Source organism: Lolium perenne, chromosome 7 (genome assembly GCF_019359855.2).
Source record: "Lolium perenne isolate Kyuss_39 chromosome 7, Kyuss_2.0, whole genome shotgun sequence".
Taxonomy (NCBI): Eukaryota; Viridiplantae; Streptophyta; class Magnoliopsida; order Poales; family Poaceae; genus Lolium; species Lolium perenne.
In genome coordinates, this window is record NC_067250.2 from 73,790,946 (window position 1) to 73,810,721 (window position 19,776).

At 45.5% G+C, this 19,776-nt stretch overlaps 2 protein-coding genes and 1 pseudogene across 2 annotated transcripts; 2 read left to right on the forward strand and 1 right to left on the reverse strand.

The window, feature by feature from the left end:
* Positions 1-8,626: 8,626 nt before the first annotated feature.
* On the forward strand, positions 8,627-13,208 carry LOC127317061 (probable polyamine transporter At3g13620). Its single transcript, XM_051347586.2, has 2 exons — positions 8,627-9,610; positions 12,490-13,208. Exons 1-2 carry the CDS (start codon positions 8,668-8,670, stop codon positions 13,059-13,061), a joined length of 1,515 nt encoding a protein of 504 aa, XP_051203546.1. The 5' UTR covers positions 8,627-8,667; the 3' UTR covers positions 13,062-13,208.
* Positions 13,209-13,258: 50 nt separating this feature from the next.
* Positions 13,259-16,796, reverse strand: LOC127315915 (glucan endo-1,3-beta-glucosidase 4-like; annotated as a pseudogene).
* A 1,209-nt stretch (positions 16,797-18,005) lies between these two features.
* On the forward strand, positions 18,006-19,348 carry LOC127317060 (uncharacterized). The gene is made up of 2 exons (XM_051347585.2): positions 18,006-18,436; positions 18,507-19,348. The coding sequence occupies exons 1-2, from the start codon at positions 18,313-18,315 to the stop codon at positions 19,154-19,156; spliced, it is 774 nt and encodes a 257-aa protein (XP_051203545.1). The 5' UTR covers positions 18,006-18,312; the 3' UTR covers positions 19,157-19,348.
* Positions 19,349-19,776: the final 428 nt, after the last annotated feature.

Here is a 19,776-nt window from a genome sequence, read left to right on the forward strand (position 1 = left end):
TGGCGAGCAACGTAGTTATCTTAGATGTGTTAGGGTTAGCATTGTTCTTCGTATCATATGCTGTCGTAGTGCAACCCTTGCATATCTAGCCGCCCTTACACCTATCTTAGGTGTAGGGGCGGCACCCCGCTTGATCATTATTTAGTAGATCCGATCCGTTACGGTTGCTCCTTGTTTCTTCAAGGATTAGTTTAATATCTGCAATAGTTAGGCCTTACAAAGGGTTGGAGGATCCAGCGGCACGTAGGGTGTCGTTTGCTAGTCCTAGACAGGATGTTCCGGGGATCAACCTCGTGTTGGTTTTTAGGCCCTATCTAGGATCGGCTTACGATCACCGTGCGTGGCCGCGAGGCCCAATCGTGAGTAGGATGTTCCGATTATGCGGTGAAAACCCTAAATCGTCGTAGATCGTTGTAGCTTTATCTTGATCAAGCAGGACCACAATATATTCGTGCACCTCGTAGGAATCATGGGTGGATCGGCTCTTTGAGCCGATTCACAGGATATCCTGAGAGCCGATCGAGGCTCGTATTTAATGTTTACGTGTATGCCATGCAGGAAACTAAGCGAGGCATCTCCATCACCTTCCTGACCAGGTATAGGTCAGGTGGCACGCCCTTGCACCAGCATCGGACGTGTGTACCAGAGGCTTTGCGGGCCGTCACTCGGAGGGACCAGGGCCAGCCGCAGCCCTAAGTTGTTCCCGGCTCTACTGTGTTGCCCGTCGCTGCCCGCCGGTGGGTTTCTGACGACAACACATCTTTCTTTTGCATTAGGTATCTGATTGCGGCATGATCAGTATGTATAGTAACTTTTGAATCAACAATATAGGATCTAAACTTATCACAGGCAAAGACTACAGCTAACAATTCTTTTTCAGTAGTAGCATAATTTCTTTGAGTAGCATCAAGAGTTTTACTAGCATAATGAATAACATTCAATTTTTTATTTACTCGCTGTCCAAGAACAGCGCCTACAGCAAAATCACTAGCACCACACATAATTTCAAAAGGTAAGTTCCAATCAGGAGGTTCAACTATAGGAGCAGTTGTCAATGCTTTCTTTAGAGTTTCAAAAGCTTCCTTACAATCATCATCAAAAATAAAAGGTACATCTTTTTGAAGAAGATTAGTAAGAGGCTTTGAAATCTTGGAGAAATCTTTAATAAACCTCCTATAAAACCCAGCATGACCAAGAACACTACGAATACCTTTAACATCCCTAGGGTCGGGCATCTTCTCAATTGCTTCAACTTTAGCTCTATCAACTTCAATACCTCTCTCGGAAATTTTATGTCCCAATACAATTCCTTCATTAACCATAAAGTGGCATTTCTCCCAATTAAGAACAAGGTTAGTCTCTTCACATCTCTGCAAAACTTTATCAAGGTTCCGCAAGCAATTATCAAAAGAATTCCCATAGACAGAAAAATCATCCATGAATACCTCTACAATACTCTTGCAAAAGCCATGAAAAATAGCAGACATGCATCTTTGAAAAGTAGTAGGGGCATTACATAAACCAAAAGGCATACGTCTATAAGCATAAGTTCCATAGGGACAAGTGAAAGTGGTTTTCTCTTGATCCTTAGTTTTAACAGCAATTTGTGAAAACCCAGAATAACCATCAAGAAAGCAAAAGTGAGTATTCTTAGACAACCTTTCTAACATTTGATCAATAAAAGGTAAAGGGTAATGATCTTTCTTAGTAACTTTATTAACTTTTCGATAATCAATGCACATTCTATACCCTACAACTACTCTTTGAGGTATGAGCTCATCATTATCATTAGGCACAACAGTCATTCCTCCTTTCTTAGGAACACAATGCACAGGACTAACCCATCTACTATCAGCAATAGGATATATAATACCAGCTTCAAGAAATCTTAATACCTCATTTCTTACCACATCCTTCATCTTAGGAATTAGACGACGCTGAGGTTCAACAACAGGCTTCGCATCATCTTCCATATTAATGGCATGTTGGCAAATAGAGGGAGAAACCCCCTTCAAGTCATCAAGAGTGTAGCCAATAGCACCTCGATGTTTCTTCAATATTTCCAATAACCTTTCTTCTTCAAACTCTGTAAGCTTAGAACTAATAATAACAGGATATATTTTCTTATCATCAATATGAGCATATTTAAGATTATCAGGCAATGGTTTTAAATCAAAGACAGGATCTTCCTTTGGTGGTGGTGTTGTACCCAGATCTTCTACCGGTAAATCATGCTTAAGAATAGGTTGACGAAGGAAAATTTCATCAAGCTCATCTCTTTCTTCCCTAAAAACTTCACTCTCACTATTCTCCAAATGTTGCTGCAAAGGATTATTAGGAGCAAGAGCAATAGATGCACACTGTTCAACTCTAAAATCATTATTAGGCGAATCAGCTTTGTAAGGAGTTTTGGCAAATTTAGAGAAGTTAAACTCATAAGATTCACCAGCAAATTTAGTCAAAATGTTCTCTTTCTTGCAATCTATAACAGCTCCACAAGTATTTAGAAAAGGTCTACCAAAAATGATAGGACAATATTTACTAGCAGCAGAACCAAGTACCAAAAAGTCAGCAGGATATTTAATCTTACCGCATAGAACTTCCACATCTCGAACAATACCAATTGGAGAGATAGTTTCTCTATTAGCCAGCCGAATAACCACATTAATATCTTCAAGTTCACAAGAACCAATTTCGTGCATAATCTCCGTGTAAAGCTCATAAGGAATAGCACTAATACTTGCACCAATATCACATAAACCATAATAACAATGATCTTCAATTCTAACAGATAGCATAGGAACACTAGCTTTCTTAGACTTATTAGGATGTGAAACAATATTAGAAGCATCTTCACAGAAAATAATATGACCATCCTCCACATTTTCAGTCACAAGATCTTTAACTATTGAAACAGCAGGTTCAACTTTTATTTGTTCTTCAGGTTCTATAGGTTTCTTTTCACTTTTATGAACCGCACTATTTATAACCGAGTACTCCTTTATTTTAGCAGGGAAAGGAGTTTTTTCAATATAAGCTTCAGGAATAACATGATCAACAGTTTCAACTACAACACATTTATTTATAGATGAATCAATTTTATCTTTATACGGTTCATGATACTTATCAAAGTTCTTCTTAGGCAATTCATAATGAGAGGCAAAAGCTTTATAAAGATTTGCAGCAACTTGAGAATCAAGACCATAAGTAGCACTCATATTACGAAATTTATCAGTATCCATAAAAGCTTCAATGCATTTGTAATCATAATTTATACCTGATTCTCTATCTTTGTCGTTCTCCCATCATTCAGTATTTTCCTGGATCCGATTAAGAAGGTCCCTTTTAAACTCTTCTTTGTTGCGCATGAATGATCCAGAACAAGAAGTATCCAGCAAGGTCTTGTCTTGAAAAGAAAGTCTTGCATAGAAATTATCAACAATAACATTACTAGGAAGCTCATGAATGGGGCATTTGAGCATTAAAGACTTCAATCTCCCCCACGCTTAGGCAATACTCTCTCCATCATGAGGCCAAAAATTATATATGCGGTTCCGATCCTTATGAATTTCACTTGGAGGATAGAACTTAGAATAAAACCGGGGCACAATATCATTCCATTCAAGAGAATCCCCATTATCCAGTAATTTATACCAATGCGCCGCTTTACCAGACAGCGATATAGAGAATAGTTTCTTCCTCACTTCATCCATAGCAATACCTGCACAATTGAATAAACCGCATAATTCATGTAAGAACAGTAAATGATCTCCAGGGTGGACAGTTCCATCCCCTGTATAACGGTTATCCACTACACGTTCAATAATTTTCATAGGTATTTTGTATAGTATTTCTTCCTCACCTGGCGCCTCATCCACTACCTTTGCAGTAGTAGTAGATTTTCCAAATAAAAACTCAAGAGAAGATCTCTCCATAATGAAATATGGCAACAGGCAGAAATAAAATCAGCACAAACAGTAGAAATTTCCCTTACCAATTCCACTTACCAATAGCGCTTCACTCCCCGGCAACGGCGCTAGAAAATAGTCTTGATGACCCACAAGTATAGGGGGTGTATCGTAGTATCTTCGATAAGTAAGAATGTCGATCCCAACGAGGAGCAGAAGGTGTTGACAAGCAGTTTCGATGAAGGATTCACTGTAAATGCTCACAGACAAGTATTCAGGGGGTTTTGATGTAGCAGATGAATAAAGTACGAGTAAGTAAAGTGCGAGAGTAATAATTGCAGCGAGTGGCCCAATCCTTTTTAGCACAAAGGACAAGCCGGTTTGTTTACTTATAATGACCAAACGTTCTCGAGGACACACGGGATTTTAGTCTAGTGCTTTCGCTACATACGGCTAATTAATCTTCATTGTTTTGATAAGTGTTGTGTGGGTGAACCTATGCTAATGTACCGCCCTTCCTAGGACTAATACATACTTGTGATTATACCCCTTGCAAGCATCCGCAACTACAAGAAAGTAATTAAGATAAATCTAACCACAGCCTTAAACTCTGAGATCCTGCTATCCCTCCTGCATCGATATACCAACGTGGGTTCAGGTTTCTGTCACTCCGGCAACCCCGCAATTGGCAAACGAGTACAAGATGCATTCCCCTAGGCCCATAAAGGTGAAGTGTCGTGTAGTCGACGTTCACACGACACCACTACAAGAATAACACCACAACTTAAATATCATAATATTGAATATTACTCAATCATACTTCACTACTAACATTTAGACTTCACCCATGTCCTCAAGAACTAAACGAACTACTCACGAGACATCATATGGAACATGATCAGAGGTGATATGATGATGAATAACAATCTGAACATAAACCTTGGTCCAACGGTTTCACTCAATAGCATCAATAACAAGTAGAAGTCAACACCGGGAGAGTTTCCCATATCAAACAATCAAGATCAAACCCAAATTGTTACAGCGGTGACGATGTGCAGCGGTGGAGACGGCGGTGATGACGATGGAGATGATGATGATGGTGATGGAGATGATGTCCAGCTCGATGGCGGTGACGATGGCGTCGATTTCCCCCTCCGAGAGGGAATTTCCCCGGCGGATCTCAGCCTGCCGGAGAGCTCTTTTCTCTCTGGTGTTCTCCGCCTCGCAGAGGCGGCTGTAACCCTTCGCGACTTACTCCCTGGAGCTTAGGTTTTCGGGACGAAGAAATACGCGAAGGAGAGGAGGCCAGAGGGGGCTATGGGCCCCCTCCCCACAAGGCGGCGCGGCCAGGGCAGGGCCCGCGCCGGCCTGTGAGGGGGGCCCATGGTGGCCCTCCTCGGCTCCTCCTTCTGGCTCTCGTCATCTTCTGGAAAAATAGGATTTTTCATATAACTTTCGTCAATTGTTGATCTTCCGAAATATTGCATTCTGACGGCGCTTTTTCCAGCAGAATCCTGACTCCGGTGCGCGATCCTCCAATAATCATGAATCATGCAAAATAGATGAAATAACATAAGTATCATCTCCAAATATGAAATATATCAATGAATAACAGCTAATTATGATATAAAATAGTGATGCAAATTGGACGTATCAGTCCTTCAGAGCCGATATGGATAAGGACATGGAACTATTGGACCCCGCTATCCTAGCAGCTGCTAGCGCACATGAAATGACTGTAACGGCGGCCAAAGAAAGAGCGTCCGAGTTCGGTATGACTCTTCGTGCATTGTTAGGGCCGGCTTGAGGATGCGCCAATAAGTGAGGTAGCATTTACATATAAACTGAATGGGCCTCTCGTCGAGCCTGCACAAGAAGCGAGTCTACCAACACAAATGCGAAATCTGCTACTCTGGTACAAGGATTTCATAAAAAATAAGGACAACAAAGAATATATTTATGCAGAAGTTAGAGAGGAGCATCACTTCAAACATTACTATGTACAAGTTCATATGAGTGAATTGTTCCAGTTATTCAATCTGCGCGAGCTCGACAAATCTCTCCTGAGTTGCTACGTTCTGTAAGTGGTTTATTTTTATAATTAAATCTCTACCTCATCTCGTTCATTGCCTGCACTATACTGTCATAACTATATTAATTCTTGTGTACACTATTATGCATAATGAAGCTTGGGGAATGCAAAATAAGGAACATCCATGATGTTGGGTTCATTGACCCACATATCATTAATGAATATGCGTTAGAAAATCACCCCAAGACGTGGAGAGAGACATGTACAAATTTCTTACAAAGCAGGAACTCAAAAGTGAAATTCTATTTCCTTACCATTTTTGGTGAGTGTTTCCGTCTTGTTCACATTCTCTTTTGTTTGCTCCATGTTATGTCTAATCGATGAGTTATGCATGACTATGCATGTAACGGGTCCGCAGGTTCCACTGGATTCTTCTAATAATTCAATTTGACAACTTCAGAGTTGAAGTCATGGACTCTCTGAATATGGACCCAAAGCATTGAACCGGCATAAGATTAATGTTGCAAAAGTAATTATTTTAAATCATTTGTGCACTATATCGGCCTCTTTCGTTCATTTCCTGATATCAAGTAACTAATAACTCACTTGTTCATTTAATTTCTTTGCCCTGCAGGGTTTGGAAACGGTTCAAAGATAACATAACCGGTGAATTCAAAGTTCAGCTAACATTTAGAAGGTTATCTAATGTTCCAACTCAGCCAAAGGGGACCAATCTATGTTGATACTATGTTTGTGAGTTCATTCGGGGTCACACCTCTGAGCGGAGGGCTCAGGATATCAACTTGCGGAGGAGTGACTAGCGGGAGAAGCTTAATCCAGAAGCTCGCTTCCGACTAGTTCAAGAGGAATTAGCAGGATTTTTTATGAGGGGGGTCCTCCATCCTAATGAACAACACTATTACGAGGACGAAGAACTTCTAATGTCGTAAATTGTATATGGAAACTTGTTTGAAGTTGTATATGGTCACCCGAGATTGAATATTATATATTCCTTTTGAATTCTTCTTGTTTAAAATTTCAAACTTGTTTGAAATTATATATTCATATGCATCAACGTGTAACGAGTATATAGTAGCGTAAAATATGTGTACTAAAACTTCTTTGAAACTAAAATAAAACACAAAATAAAATATAAAAAATAAAAACACAACAAAATAAAACCAGATTTAGGGGTTTAAACCCTAAACCTGCAGAGACCTTTAGTCCCGGTTGGTCTCACCAACCGGACTAAAGGTACTTCGCCCCGACGCACGTCTGCAGCCCACGTGGATGGGCCTTTAATCGGGTCTTTAGTCTCGCATATTTAGTCCCGGTTGCGAATCCGGGATTAATGCCCGTTACCAACCGGGACCGATGCCCCTTTTTCTACTAATGCTGGAATTTCTTATTACAACCCCATTGATCTGGCCTTGAGGATTTGTCAGCGAGCAAAGATGCTCTAATTAATTCTATCAACTTCCACCCCCATAATTGGTGCCTCTAGATGAGGGAGATCAATTTGTTCATTAAAATTATCCTGTAGATTAAAGTGCGTCTGTGGTTGGTTTGAACATCACATTCTATCCTTGAAGTTATTCTACAACATAGCAGAAGCCTTGTAATCATAACCACAAGTTTCCACCTTATCAGAATTCTTTAATGAAGAAATATAATTGCATCTGTACCTGACAGAACTTTATATTTGCAGCTGTAATACGGATATTCATAACGTAGGTGTAATAGAAATAGAGTCCCTTTAATTTGTATCCTAATTCTTTCATGGAAGAGCTTAGGAGGAATTTTCGGAACCAGGTCACATCTGAACCCACCTGCTGGTCAATAGGAAGAGAGGAGTGGTTAAAACAAAGAAAAGACAAAGCTTTTCGTATCTAAAAAAATTTACTCGTGCATAGCATGTGCAGGTATGTGGGTGTGAAGTTTGAAACTTAAATACGTGCGTTCATCTATGGTGTACAGAAAAAATGTATTATGCAAAACTAAGTTTACAAACACTGTAGCTTACTCAAAAAACTGATCTGACTCGCAAAGTGCGTGGCTTAGTGTAGGTTCACTTCAGTTCATGATGACACCCTTATATATGATGCATGCTTCCAGTATGTCTTTCGCCGGTGACGTAAACACCGTAATTAAGTGGTATTTTGAAACATATCCACGGTTCCATCAATCTCGATAACAGCATGTAATCAAAGATATCCAGCATATATAATAATGTATTCTAAAATCTAAATAGTGACGGAAGAGTTGGATAGGTCCTTTGTGTGTTTATGTATGCGTGAGGACAAACGAGTTCATTTTCTTAATACGCCCCCCATGTTTTGTCTTGTGACGATCAAGCAGGTCAGGATTAATAGGCAACAATAATGTCATTCGACAGGCCGCAGACAAGTATTTATTAGTGAATTAGGTGAATACTACACGAAAGCAACCGAACAAAAAGAATTTGATCCGACAAGCTGACGGTAGCTAAGTAAGCTACCTCGCAGCGCACAGCAAGTATACCTGATATGTAAGAATCACAGTGCCCGAAATGGCTAAGAATCACAGGTCAGCTCGTCATACCGGTTGGGAGTTAGCACCAACAACTTGACCTAACTAATGGCCGCACTCCCTTCACCTATATAGTAGCACAATGCATGCCCACACGAATGGACGACACACTAGCTACAGCTTTGCTCCTCTACACTCTAGCGATCGAGTAACCTTACTATGAACCAAGAAATCCTAATAATGACCAAACAGCCATCACAGAGTCAGGAAGAAAATGCACGATCGCATGGCACCACCGCGCAGGAACATGACACGCAACAAGACCAAGAGCTGCAGCACGGCTACAACGCGCAACAAGGCGTTGGCACGACGTCGTCCAGGTCCAGCCACCAGCGCAAGATCACGCTGATTCCACTCGTCTTCCTCATCTACTTCGAGGTGGCCGGCGGGCCGTACGGGTCCGAGAAGGCGGTCCGCGCGGCGGGGCCGCTCTTCACGCTGCTCGGCTTCCTCATCTTCCCATTCGCGTGGGGCGTCCCGGAGTCGCTCGTCACCGCCGAGCTCGCCTCCGCGTTCCCGGGCAACGGCGGCTTCGTCCTGTGGGCCGACCACGCCTTCGGCCCGCTCGCCGGATCCCTCATCGGCACGTGGAAGTACCTCAGCATCGTCATCAACATCGCCGCCTATCCGGCCCTCGTCGCCGACTACGTCGGCAGCGTCGCCCCCGCGATCGCGGAGCCCGGCAGGGCGCGCACGGGCACGGTGGTCGGCATGACGCTCTTCCTCTCCTTCATGAACTACGCTGGACTGAGCATCGTCGGGTGGGGCGCCGTGACGCTAGGCATAGTGTCGTTGGCCCCGTTCGCGCTGATGACGGCCATGTCGGTGCCCAAGTTGCGGCCGCGGCGGTGGGCGTCGCAGGTGAAGGGGAGGAAGGACTGGAGGATGTTCTTCAACACCCTTTTCTGGAACCTCAACTACTGGGACAGCGCGAGCACGATGGCCGGAGAGGTGGACCGGCCAGAGCGGACGTTCCCGAGGGCGCTGGCAGTGGCGGTTGTTCTGATCGCCGTCAGCTATCTGCTGCCGCTTATGGCGGCGACGGGCGCCACGGACGCACCGCCGGATGCGTGGGTGAACGGCTACCTGGCCGATGCCGCAGGTATATATACGTACAAACACTTACATTACTACTAGCTATCAGCTAGCCAGAATCATTATAGTAGCACTACGTAGTATACGTACCTTGTGTCCATTAGGAACAGAAACGTCTGCCTTGTGTTAGCATCTCCGTTTTTGTCGCTCACACTTAATTCCCAAGTTAATATTTCTTGGTAGTACAAGTGATACTCTTGTGCATCCACCTTAATATTACCAATGGCAGCCTATTGCAGTATATTAATCATTAAGCAAGTATCTCTGTTTCCATCTTCCCAAGTTGGACTAAGGCAGACCATGGGGCAAATGTATTCGTACTTCCTCGATTATAATGTTAAGACTTACATTATTAATGAAAAGTTAAACCATCTATTTTTTACAAAAAACTGCTAACATGCCAAATACAAAATCAATATCATTAGATATATTAACATGAATTATATTTTCATACATTATATATGTATAATTATATTTGTTGATATTAAAAAAAAGGTCTGGACAGACTTTATATATCTTGACTTAAGAAAACATATAAGATTTATTCATGAAAACAGATGTGGTATATTTTAAAATCTTTCTATTTTTAGCTGCATTGCATAAAGGACTGCTCATAATCGTGAGGTGTCCCTCTTAACATATACCTCCTCCGTCCACAAATATGTCGCATATAAGTTGTCAATGTTTTCTAAGTTTAGGCAAGTATATGTACGACAATATGAAAACTCACAATATCAATAGATTTACAAAAAAAAGATGGGAGGGAGGAGGGGGCGCGCGAGCCCGGCGGCTAGGGTTTCCCTCTGGTCGCTCGCGGGAGCGGCGCGGGAGGTCTCGGGTCAGTTTCCTCTTGAGCTCAATCCACTCACAAGTGCAAAAAATAATCGTCGCAACCCACTCACAACTCAAATATCTCTGTTGCAACTTACATGCAACTTGAAAATTCTAAGTTGGAATTGAAAACTATTTGTCGCTCCATTGCGGGAGCTAATTTTGTCTCCCGGTTGGGCTGGACCAGGTAACATGTAACGGTTTGCTTTCTACAGATTTTTCCTTTTTTGTTATTTCGTTTTTCATATTTTCTTTGAAAAACTTCCATGTTTCAAAATTTATTTGAATTTGAAATCTATTTAAAATATGAAAAAGTTCAATTCTGAGAAATGTTGTAATTAGAAATTTTCAAATTTGAAAATGTTTGAATTTTAGAAATTGTTCATACCAAAAAAAATCAAAATATGAAAAAAAATTAAAATTGAAAATTGTTTGAATTTAGACATTTTTCAAATTAAAAAATGCTCAATCAAAAAAGAGAAAAGAAAAATAGAAAACAAAAAATATCGAAAAAAACGCAAGAAAATCGGAAGGAAACGGACAGTACCAAAGAACCAGAAAAAAAATAGAAGAAATGTCAACCAAAACATTCTAGAAAGTTCCTAAAATAGGGGAAAACGAAGGCAAAACTCGCTCTGGCGTGTTGATGATCTGCGGCCCAAATCTAGAGAAAACACCCTCGGGCAACATCATCTTAAATTCTTCAGCATGTTAGACTTTGTGTTTGACGTGTCAGAATCGAGTTGGACCAAATCCAACCTACGCAACCCTCCCGTCCTCCTCCCGAGCTGCCCCCGCGTGGCAGCCGGGGGGAACTCTACCCCGTCGTCACTGCCTCCCCCCTCTCCCCCTCCCCTCCCTCGCCGCCGCCAGGGGGCGCGGTCTGGCAAAGGACGGCCGGCGGCGGGGATTCTTCGTCATCTCGCGCGAGGAGGTCGGGCGTGGGTCATCTTCCTCGGGCCGGAGCGCGGCCGTTTCGTGGGGGACCTCCATGGCGGCGCTTGGCCTTGGCTCGGTGACGCCATGCCTGATGACGAGGTGGTGGAGTGCCCTGCCGACGGCGGAGGGAGGGGTGGGGGCGGGCTGCAAGGGGAAACCCTAGGTCCCCTTCTCCTCGCCTCTCGGTGGCCGGCTGTGGAGGGCTGGCCTTCGGCTGCAGCGGTACCCAGGCGTGTGCGGTGTCTTCGGACTACGCAATCTGCTTCGTGTCTCCGGTGGCAACCATGGCCATTCTAGGATGGTCGCCGGCGTGGCGGCCCGACCTGAATAAAGGCGGCGGTCCTAGGGTCTCTCTTGGGCGAAGATGAAGATCTGCCGGAGGCCTGCCCTTCATGATCTGGCCGGAGTGTTGAGTTCCGGAAGGCGCCGTCGGGGAATGTAACAGTGCTTCTATTGCCTGGAGTTTGCTGGATCGGTGGTACTCGGTCGTGCGCGTCCATGCTTTTATTCCGACCGTTTGGTTTTAGAGGGTGTTGCGCGAAGCTCTTTTCTGTGTTGACACCAAGTGACAGCTGATCCATGGTGAAGTTAGAAGAAGAGAATATCATGAAGGTCGTTGCGCTGTTGAGGGGCTTGCTTGGTGTTCCGGACTTCGCAACAGTGGTATGAAAGTGGGGGCGACAGCACATGTGAAGTTTAGAGTCTTACCTTTCAGGGTGAAAACCCAAGATCTGGCCTTAACTGGTTGTTCCTGGCAATGTTTTGTTGAAGGCAATGTTTTGAGAGCGGAGAGGGTGAAAACCTAAGATCGTTGATCGGGCGACGATGGTGATGGTGCACTGTTTCCTTCTTGAAGGTGTTGCTTTGGTGTTGTCTTGGTGGTGGATGTATTATTGTTGCTAGGGCTGGGATAGTGTGCGAGACTTTTATTTCTTAGTTTTTTTTCTCTTTTTTTTGATGTGTGCATCCGTAATGTAATTAGGATATTGCATTGTTGCAGAGGACGGATATAAGTGGTATATTTTGATATTAATATATTCTCTTTATTTAAAAAGGTTACAATGCAGATTATTATATTTCTCTAAAGAAAAAGTCAATTTTGCTGTGTCCAAACAGGCATCATTGGGGGCCGGTGGCTCAAGTACTGGACGGGCGCCGGCGCGGTTATCTCCTCTATCGGTATGTTCGAGGCCCAGATGAGCAGCGGCGCGTTCCAGCTACTGGGCATGGCTGACCTGGGCCTCCTCCCGGCCGTCTTCGCCCGCCGCGCCGCCCGCACCGGTACCCCGTGGGTGGCCATTGTTGCGTCGACGGCAGTGGCGATTGCCGTCTCCTTCCTCGGCTTCGACGACGTGATTGCCACAGCCAACTTCCTCTACAGCCTCGGTACGCTGCTGGAGTTCGCCTCCTTCCTCTGGCTCCGCGCCAAGCACCCGGAGCTGAAGCGCCCCTACCGTGTGCCGCTGCCGCTGCCCGCGCTGGTGGCCATGTGCGCCGTGCCGTCGGCGTTCCTGGCCTACGTGTGCGTCGTGGCCGGGTGGAGGGTGTTCGTCATGGCCGCAGGGCTGACAGCGCTCGGCGTCGGGTGGCACGGTGTCATGAGGGTGTGCAGGGCCAAGAAGCTGCTCAGGTTCAGCAACGCGGTTGCTGCCGACTATCGAGAGGCAGATGCTAGAGACACCGTCTGAAGCTAAGTTGATCCGATTCGGCCGGGAATTGACAGAAATATTATCGATTGGTTCGGGAGTTGGCATGTCTCATGTAGTTGTTGCACTGAAAATCCTGAGCATGCAGTGAGCGATTAAGATGAAAGAATCTGAGATTATAAGCAGCGATCCATGATGGTGGTACAGAATACGAAGGTTATCCAAATCTAAATGGCTGCTTACTGGGGTCCGGACGTGCCTGTGGTGGTAGCGGTGCCATTGAAGGAGCAGGTAGCGCCGGTGTTGGCGTTCTTCTGGTACTAGTCATTGTAGGCCTAGGAGGCCAGCGCCGCCACGTTGTTATGCTTGTAGTCGTGGAGCAGTCGGCGTGGCCCTGCTCGCACGCCCAGCTCAGCCCCGCCTGCAGCGCCGTCGGGTCCGCGTTCTGGAGCGCCACGCAGAACGTCCCCGTCGCCAGCGACCTCCGCGCGCTCTCGCCACGGCGGCCTCCATACATGTAGCTGTAGCTGTGGTACACCAGCTTCGCTCCGCCACCGAGCTCCTCCCCCGCTTCCGCCGCGATCACCGGGATCCCCGAGAACCCCAGCACGCGCATCACGGCATACGCGTCGTTGACCCTGGCGTCGGTAGCTTCCGACGGGCGAGCCGCCGTCAGAAAGAGCTGAGAGCCTGTATCCCTCATGGACCGCAGGAGGCGCCCCGTGACGGCCGACGGAGCGCTTGCGAGCGACACCCCGGACAGCGCGGTGGACACCCTGACGCGGCCGTCGAGCTGCGCGGCGACGAGCGCGGTGTGCAGGTTCAGCATCGCGGGGACCAGCGAGTACCTAGCGTCCCCGGAGGAGCTGGTCATCAGGACGTCGCTGCCGGCCAGGACGTGGGTGATCCTGGTCGCCGGGAGGAACGGCACGACGTTCGTGGCGACCCAGAGCTCGGCCTCTTCCCGGAACTCGGCGATGTGCTGAGTGACCGCAGAAGCCGGTGGTCTGCCCCGCTACACACGCGCGCTTGCCTGGTCTGCTTACACTGCACGATCTTCGCGAAGTCTGACGGTGAATTCTTCGATGGGAGGATCGCGCTGCCTGTCCACGGTGAAACGCAAGAAAGTACAGTTCAGTGACTTCAGTTCAGTTGTTAGCTTGATTAAGGTGTAGATATTTCGTGCTACTAGTATAATTCAGATCAATAGACTATGTCCTACGTAGACGAAACAGCCACGGCCCCCCTTGCTCAACCTTCATCCAATGCCCAAGACATGAACACTGGATTATGAATAAATTTTCTTCCAATGGAGTGAATATGATTTCCTTCGCGGGCTCCATACAATGCGCATGTGCTGCTCAAAAGTCTGATTACTGAAATACTTTGTCATATGAACCCTAGCTAGGGCAGTCCACTTCATACTTTCTTTTGGCACGTTCATCTCATCCTCGAAGACCAGATCATCGATTTCATCATTCTCAGCAGATGCCTCAGCATATCATCCAACATCTCTCCTTTATTTTTTCCCAATCCACCCGGTGCCGAGCTCAATTCACCGGTAGCCTGGAGTTGCAGTTTCTGGAGATACTAGAAAATCTTTACAGTTAGAGGCTGCGCCATGTCTGCGGGGAGTTACGGTCACACCATATTGGCGTCTACAAATAATAATTTGCCATAATCTCACCACTTAGGCCTTTCGTTATATTTATATATAGACTAATATACAAGAGATCAATCTACAGAATACAATCCGATCATAATCCGATTATGTATACAATGAATGACCCTATGGTCGTTTTCATATATACTCGCCAGCCGTGTACTTGGATTAGAAGTTTACAACGTATAGTTGGCAAGCAGAAAACAACAAGTTGCAGTTAACAAATAAATAGCGGTACAAAAAATAAGCAAGGATCTCAAACCATTTATTCGATCACTAGTAAATGTGTAATCTTTTGAATTGATTCGCACATCCTAATTAGCATGTTCTCTCTTACAACTTACAGCTGATACACTATTATAAAATACATAAGAAATGGGCCAATCTTGATCAGATATTGAATGACATCTTCTATATCCTCATAAAAGGTCAGACCACCTCGCCTCAAACCGATCTATACCACTTAAAAAGAGAGGAAACAAGTACAGGTGAACAAATTGCATACATAAAGCCTAGCAACTATGTTATGTATTGCTTTTGTATCATGTGGTTGTAGTTGAATCAACAACTTACTTTTGTTTTACTAACTCTGTTGTATTACTTTTGTATCTCTCTTGAGCTGCATTATGTGCCTTCGAACCCATATGTTTGAAAAGTGATTTCTATCCAATATTTCAATTTCTCCATCCATCAACAGTAAATCTATCTAACCCAGTACCCAGGGGCGGAGCCAGGAAAGAATTTTAGAGGGGGCAAAGATGTGCTAATTGGAGCAATTTTCTTTTTTAAGTGGGGGCAAAGGACTATTTGGCATGGCATATTACAAACAAAGTGAAAATTGAGTGGGGGCAGCTGCCCCCCTTGGCTTACACGCTGGATCCGCCCCTGCCAGTACCCCTCTTGAACAAGTAGCATACGAAGCAAAACACAAAACGCAGAATCCTTCGTGATACTATATTCAAGCCACTCATGATTATTTAACCATACAAAATTATTGACGTATCTTCCTGAAATATTTCTTCTTGGAAAAACATGTGCATACCGTTTGAATGGCCCCGTAAGAACATATGCTCTTCTAATTGCATCTTGATCATAACAATATAGCTTTGAATCGGCTGCCTTTCACCTGGATCACGTGGAAGGGTGTTGATGTTATTTACCGGTGGTGGTGATGACAGCGGTGGTGATGATGGGGGCATATCATTCACAACATATTAAACTACAGTCTCTTTTTCTAGAGTGTGCTTTCTCACCATAGTTTCAACTTGAGAAGGACTTGAAGCAACGGCAGCCTTCTTCGTTGCGTGTATCTCAAAAAGGAGTGCAATGTCTCCACCTCTCTTCATAACTGAATAATTCACCAAGAAAAAATGTATAAGTATGGCAATTGGCTACTCATATGGGGTGATAGAATAATAGTTCATGGTCATAGATACTGCAATCTCTTAACATAATAAAAAATACAAACAATCAAAAATATGTTTGCAATTTATTTTGTTTGTCTGTTTTATCCAAAGATAAAGGACGGCCTACCGTTCGACCTGACGGAGTGCGGTGAGCGGCGTGCCGGTCTGATGGCGTCCAGGCGTCTAAAATCCGATCCCAATGAGGTGCTTGGCTCCTTTCCGGGCGTCGGTGAGAGGCAAAGTTTCGGTTGCGGCAACGCCTGCTAGTCGCAGATGCGTGGAATAGGAGTAATCAATGAGGGGCCCGTGCTTCAGTGTCCCCCCCTCAAAATAAAAGTTGAAGGGGTAAATGTGTGTTTGGTTCATGACCAAAAAATATGGATGATCCCATCCCAAGAGCTGAATATTTCTTAGAAAAGTTGGACTAGATGATCCGCCAATTTCATGACTAATCTCACCAACCGCCACGACCGCGCATGAGAGTCCATGGCCGTCGACACGACTCCGACACCCGTCATCATCGTCTGTGTGGCTCCACAGCTCGGCGACGGCCACCACGTCACGGCGAGCGGCATCGGCGGCCTCCACGACGCGGTGAGCGGTGGGCTTGATTTTCAACGTGGCTCCCCAGCTCGGCGTCGGCAGCCTCCATGGCGTGGCGAGCAACGAGCTTGCTACGTCTGCGCGGCACCTAGTCGATAGCGACATCCTCGCAAAATACGTGTGGGTGGTGACCTTGCTAAGCCCGGGCAGGCGGCAGCCCCGCTAGGTCCGGCCTCCGCCACAAAGGGAAAACGACCCGTTAATTACATATTAACCGTTGTGTTAATGGCATATTTATCTTTTTCTATCAAACGTTAATAAAACATATTTTCATCTCATCCCATCCCATACCGTACATGTTTATCCAGGAACCAAACACACACATTAAGTTAATCAACGAAGGGGTATCAGAAGATCCTAGCCGTCCAAACAGACCAAAGTTCAGAGGGGGGGGGGGGGGGGGGGGGACACCGGAGCAAAAGCCATCAATGAGGTTTCTTAATTTTCTTGATTTGTTGTTTCACACCGCACGGGCCGCACGACTTGCAGGAATCAATCAGTTTTCTTTATTCCTTGAAAAAAAAAATTCCTCGAAAAAAAATCAGTTTTCTTTTCCTAATACTAGTATTGCTAAATAGTTTTGCATGAGATCCTCGATTGACATCTTTTTTTCCAAGTACCACTACTGCATGTAACGGCTAGAGTACTCCAGGGTATACACGGGCATACCCGGCATACCCTGTGCGTCTGCCACAGCCTTGTGAATACTATCACACTCGGATGTCTAGACAAATGTTTTAGATCATTCTTCGGGTTATTCCAATAGGTACCAAACCTTTCCGAAAAGGGGTTGGACTGTTGGAGTCTCTACGCCTCCATCCAAACTAGTGACGGACACCTAAAATAAGAGCCGGGGCCGTCGAAACAAGCCCCCGTGTTCTCATTTTTATATGCATCTCCTAAATCCCGTCAACTGTGTATATTACCTCTAACAAGCTTCGTGTCTGTCAGCGATGACTACGTCATTTCTGACTAACACGTTCTGACGGCGCGAAACGTGCCAACAAGGGCATTGTGTTAATGTGTTATTCACTGTTTGTCTCTGCTGATTACGGATCTAAATGTAGCACACAACTCCTAACTTATTCGTCCCAAATATTCGAACACATCGTAACATTGGTTTCGGCTACACAACTGCAATGTCGCAGAAGCCGCTTCAGACATCTCGTTTTTTATTTGCAAAGTCGCTTTTCTCGGATGAATTGACATTTCTCCCGAAGCATATATTCTGACGCCACTCACTCTCGCTGGAGCTCGTCGTCTGCTCTGCATATATCCATCCACACGACAAGACGATGGACCGTTCTTGTGCGATTTACATTTGCGGCTCAGATGCTGAACTCTTTTCGCTGGACATACAGTGTGCTATCCATGGTAATTGTGGTAGATAACGTGCATTAGGTTGGTGAACTATCCATTTTCGTTATTCGATTCTCACTACCTAACCTAGCTCGCTTTAGTACACTTTCGTGCACCAGCCAAGAGGAGACGACTATTCTCGTTCAAAAGATCATTCGTTTCAATCCATGCATTAAGAGTGAGGGAGAGGGAGAGATAAAGAGAAAGAGAGACGTAATTAAGCTGATGGGGCTGGTAATCAAACTTGTACGCCAGTAAGACCATGAGTTCACATATATATGCAGATGAGAGAGCAAGAGAGATGGAGTTGGCAGCAGGTTCAGAGAGGCAAATGGGTTGCTCTCCCTTGGGCAGGATGATATCTAGAGTCATCAAGAAATGCAACGGTAAGTTGTTATACTCACACAGAAATCAAGTCCTATGTGTGCATCTCAGTTTTGTTGCACCGTATCGCAGGGCGCAGACGACGGATGAGGAACGAGGGGCTGGACTATGCCATGGCATACCCCCAAGCTCAAACATGCTACGTACGTCCAACGGCACACACCGTCGCCTACGCCGCCAGCGCCCACCCTCCCAACACCCACGCGATCTCAGCCGCGCAGCCACCGCAAGTCCACGGTCCGTTCGGCCCAACCGCCGCCGCGCCGCCTCGAGCAGGCGGCAAGCCGCGCAAGCGCAAGAAGTCCAAGTCCAAGAACGTCCGGTTCAGCACGGCGGCTGGGCCGGTATACCCCGGGTCAGCGCCACCGCCGAACGCTGCCGATGCATACCAGCATGCATCGGCGGCAGGGACGAGCGGCGACGCGGCGTACGGCGGCCAACGCCATCACCACCACGCGGCCGCCGCCTCCCACGCGTACTCGTCGGCGCAGCACGGGCACGGCCAGGAGTACGGCTACGCCAGGTACGCGCCGTCGCCGCTAACGCGGTGGGAGATGCTCGGCTCCTCCGGCACGCCAAGGCGGCACGAGTACTTCTCCGGCGAGTACAGGTGGTCCTACCCGACGCCGGTGCGCGAGGGCATCTACAGCATGGCCACGGACGCCAACCGGCTCACGGCCATCTTCAGCGAGGAGAATCCCAACGCCTGTACCATAGTCTGATCCACTGGTGGCCAGCAGTGGTCAGGGAATAAATTTGTATGATTTTTAGGGAAATTTTGCGGTAATTACTTACGCAGAGTGCGATGCTTGTAAAACTTGTGTAGAACAGTAGAAAAAGCTTAGTGAAGACAATAGTGTGTTTTGTAGTACTTTTATTGATGTGGTCCGAAATATTGTGATTTGTTCTGCTCATATTCTCTTTGTCCCAAAACTCAAAAAAATATTCTCCTTGTCCCATAGGTATTACACTTTTTCAGAGAAGTTGGCAGAAGTAACCAGTTCCAAAAGTAGATTCTCCACATTAACAACTCTTCGTGAGAATGATTACTTGATATCACTCCTGAAACACAATATTTATCCCCTGTTTCCAAATGTAAAATGAAAAGTATTTCTGCTGAACTTTCTGACATTTGGAGAAATGAGGAGATTAAGGCTTGACAGAGATATAGGGAACGTTATATTTTAGAAGAAGATCGTAATCCTGCTTTTTTCCACTATGTAGCAAATCAAAGGAAGAGGGAGAAGCAAATCTCTCAATTGCAGGGTGAAAATGGCATAGTGGAGGATAACAAAGGTGTGCTTGATATTGCTATAGATTACTACAAGAAACTCTTTAGCCA

Bases quoted from the DNA above. Each gene is read 5' to 3' on its own strand.
- LOC127317060 (XM_051347585.2), top strand. From the start codon at position 18,313: ATGAGTTCACATATATATGCAGATGAGAGAGCAAGAGAGATGGAGTTG. The intron at 18,437-18,506 runs GTAAGTTGTTAT...ACCGTATCGCAG, and splicing joins AGTCATCAAGAAATGCAACG to GGCGCAGACGACGGATGAGG.
- LOC127317061 (XM_051347586.2), top strand. From the start codon at position 8,668: ATGAACCAAGAAATCCTAATAATGACCAAACAGCCATCACAGAGTCAG. The intron at 9,611-12,489 runs GTATATATACGT...GTGTCCAAACAG, and splicing joins CTACCTGGCCGATGCCGCAG to GCATCATTGGGGGCCGGTGG.